Below are 2,793 nucleotides of genomic sequence, written 5' to 3'. Positions count from 1 at the left end.
CAAGTCCCTTGGGGCAGGAAGGAAAGGAGGGAACCGACAGGTGCTGTTCCTGCGGCGGGACGGGACAGGACAGGACGGGGGGACAGGGCAGGGTATCGGGGCTGGGATCTTCCCGGGAAGAAGGCTCCACCCTGAGGTCTCAGCTGCCAGAAAGGGGAGGGGGGCAGAGCTCACACGCAGCAGTGTTTCACCAACAATAAGCCACAACTTTTATTATTTGATAGAAATAGTACAAATTTTAAATTTAGTTGGATTTTACTCTTCTCTGAAACACCAAAAACAGCTCCTCCGTCTGGCTACATCGTCAACTCCTGTGGCCCCCGCCCGCCCCCATCGCTCACCATTATGGCGTTTACGATGTCGTTGCTGTTGTTCTTCAGGGCACGCACGGCCTTGGCTCGCGACACGTTCGCCTGAGACATCACCAGCTCGATGTCTTTGACCTCGACGCCAGTTTCGTCAACCTGAAAGAGACAGAGCCTGGGATTCACCCCTGAGCCCCGCATGGTTTGCTCCATGCCCAGCAGAAGAAAAATGGATTGTCTGGATTGGGGCAGCCTCACTCAGAACAGCCAAACAAGCAGGGAGGCAAGTCCAGGCACTGTCCAACCCTGGGGACAGGCCCCTGCCAGGGTCCAGAACCAGATCCCTCAGGGGAAGGGCCCCATGCTTCTCCTTTGCCATCACAGCAAAGATGTGCATGAGGGACAGAAAACCATGGACATGCAGGGAAGTGCACGGCCCTGCAGGGCTAGGCCAGCTGTACCTCCTCTTCCTCACTCTCCTCCTGCACGGTGGGGGTCTGTGTGTTTTCCTGGATGTTTGACACTGGCTCTCCTTGCACTTTGAACTTCTCTGCAGCTGCCAGCTGTGCCTGCTGGGACAGGTCTTCGATCTGGAGGAGGGAACAGGCACGAGTGAGGACCCTGGGCAGAGCGGGATGTTGGCATGTCTGGCACCTCTGCCCCACACCCCACCAGGAAGCCAGCCCACGGCAGGGGGCACATGGGGGGCACAGAGGAGCCCCAGCCAAGCAGCCACCAGACACGCTCCCCACCCACCTTTGCCTCCCCAAAGACAATGTAGGTGTCTGATGCAGGGCTCTTGTACACGTCTGGCTTTGTGATGACAAAGAGGATGTTCTTGGATTTCCGGATGGTGACTCTGGTCACTCCTGTCACCTGGCGAAGGCCCAGTTTGGACATTGCCTGAAAAACAGGAGTGGAAGATGAGGGAGAGTCACTGAGTCTGTGGAAAGCTGCATCCACTCAGCTGTTCCCCCGAGACCGGGCTCCACAATCGTGCTCATGCACATGGAAATGTGCCTTTTGCTGCTGCAAGAACTGCTCATGGGCTTCAGCCTGACATGGAGCTGGGAGAGAACTCCCTGTTCCCAGGGCTGCCAAGATCCACAGCAGGACCCTGAGTCCCTCCAGAGGGATTTTGCTGATGAAGGGGCAGAAAGTCGCTCACACCTCCCTCGGCTCCCGCTGCCACCCTGAGCGGGGCTCACAGGGTGATGCCCCCAGGGCTGCCACCATCCCAGCTCACCTTCCGCGCTTTCTTTTCGCTCCGGCTCTGTTTTGCTTTGCTGACAGGTTCTTCATCTATTTCAGCTGCTGCTGCAAGCTGCAAGGAGAGGAAGCAAGAGGGAGCCATGAGAATCCTGAGGCACCAGCAGACAGCACCAGCAGGGATCCTTGCTCCGCCCTACCTGTGCTTGCTGTGTTGTGGCCTGTGTGGAGTCCTGCTCTTCAAGCTCTGGTACGGATTCATCGCTGTCAGACTCTGTTCCGGACCCTACAGAAACACACAGATCAGTGTCCCAGCTCGGAGCCCGTGGGACGTGGCAGGTGACAGACCCATGCTGCATTGGTGCTGCCTCTGCTGCGGGGACCGACGTGGCTCCAGTCCAGCAGCTTCTAACTCTGCCACTCCTGTAACCGCCAGCATCGGGTGGCACAGGAGCCTCTTCCGAGTACTTGGGAGCAGCCCGGAGCTCCCCCTGCTGCCCCTGAACATGACACAAAACCCAGACCCAATTCATCGAGGTCTCCTGGGGAGGTAATGATTTGCGATTGCTGTGAAACCCCCCGAGGAAACAGTGTCCTTAGACACTTTGGCTTCTACCAGGGCCTAGGGCTGCTGGAGCTGGGGGGACTGCCAGCTCCTACAGCACCACGACCAGCTTGTGAACCACAGCACAGCCGTGTCCCACCATTGGAGTGAAGGAAGCAGAGCCAGATGTCTCAGACCAGGATCCCAGAGAGTGACCCAACGCCCTCCCACGCAGCCATTACCTGGATTTGGTCCCATTTCCAGCCCTGGAAGGGGCCTCTTGCCCTCGGCCACACACAGAGCCCTTGGCAAAGCTCCGCAGGCTGCCGGTGCCACTGGGGGATGCCAACAATTGAGGCAGGAGCTTCCCCAGGGCATGGGGACATGGCTGTGTTGTCCCCAGCACTGGCAGCAGACAGGGACACCTCCCGCGGTGCAAAGCCAGCCCAGCCCAGATGCCGCCCCGCGCCACAAGCCACACTGTGCTCCGTGCCCAAGAACACGCGTTAGTGACACCGGGGTGCTGGCACCGGGCCATGCTGAGCCCCGACCTGCCCCCTCTGTGCCCACGGGGCATCTCCCCGGCTGCTTGGGCAGGGTGGGCTCTGGCACAGCTCAGGCCTGGGCCCACCGTGGCACCACCCGGCACAGCCTGACCCAGTGGGCGGCGTGCAGGCAGCCAGGGCCCCACCGTGGGTTAGTATCTGGTGGGCAGACAGGAAAACTCCATGCCAA

General features: G+C 59.6%; 1 protein-coding gene across 1 annotated transcript in view; it reads right to left on the bottom strand.

Annotated features, from left to right (window-relative positions):
• Positions 1-185: 185 nt before the first annotated feature.
• NACA (nascent polypeptide-associated complex alpha subunit) overlaps positions 186-2,793 on the bottom strand; it is a 10,149-nt gene continuing 7,541 nt past the window's right edge. The window contains exons 2-7 of the mRNA XM_010007534.1: positions 1,715-1,800; positions 1,552-1,629; positions 1,062-1,208; positions 767-895; positions 342-464; positions 186-311 (exon numbers count right to left, since the gene is read on the bottom strand). Of these exons, the coding sequence (XP_010005836.1) occupies positions 297-311; positions 342-464; positions 767-895; positions 1,062-1,205 (411 nt within the window). The 5' untranslated portion in view covers positions 1,206-1,208; positions 1,552-1,629; positions 1,715-1,800 and the 3' untranslated portion in view covers positions 186-296. The remainder of the gene's footprint in view (positions 312-341; positions 465-766; positions 896-1,061; positions 1,209-1,551; positions 1,630-1,714; positions 1,801-2,793) is intronic.

The sequence above is a fragment of the Chaetura pelagica genome, unplaced genomic scaffold (genome assembly GCF_000747805.2).
Source record: "Chaetura pelagica isolate M959 unplaced genomic scaffold, ChaPel_1.0 scaffold610, whole genome shotgun sequence".
NCBI lineage: Eukaryota > Metazoa > Chordata > Aves > Apodiformes > Apodidae > Chaetura > Chaetura pelagica.
This window is presented reverse-complemented; position numbering and strand designations above follow the sequence as displayed.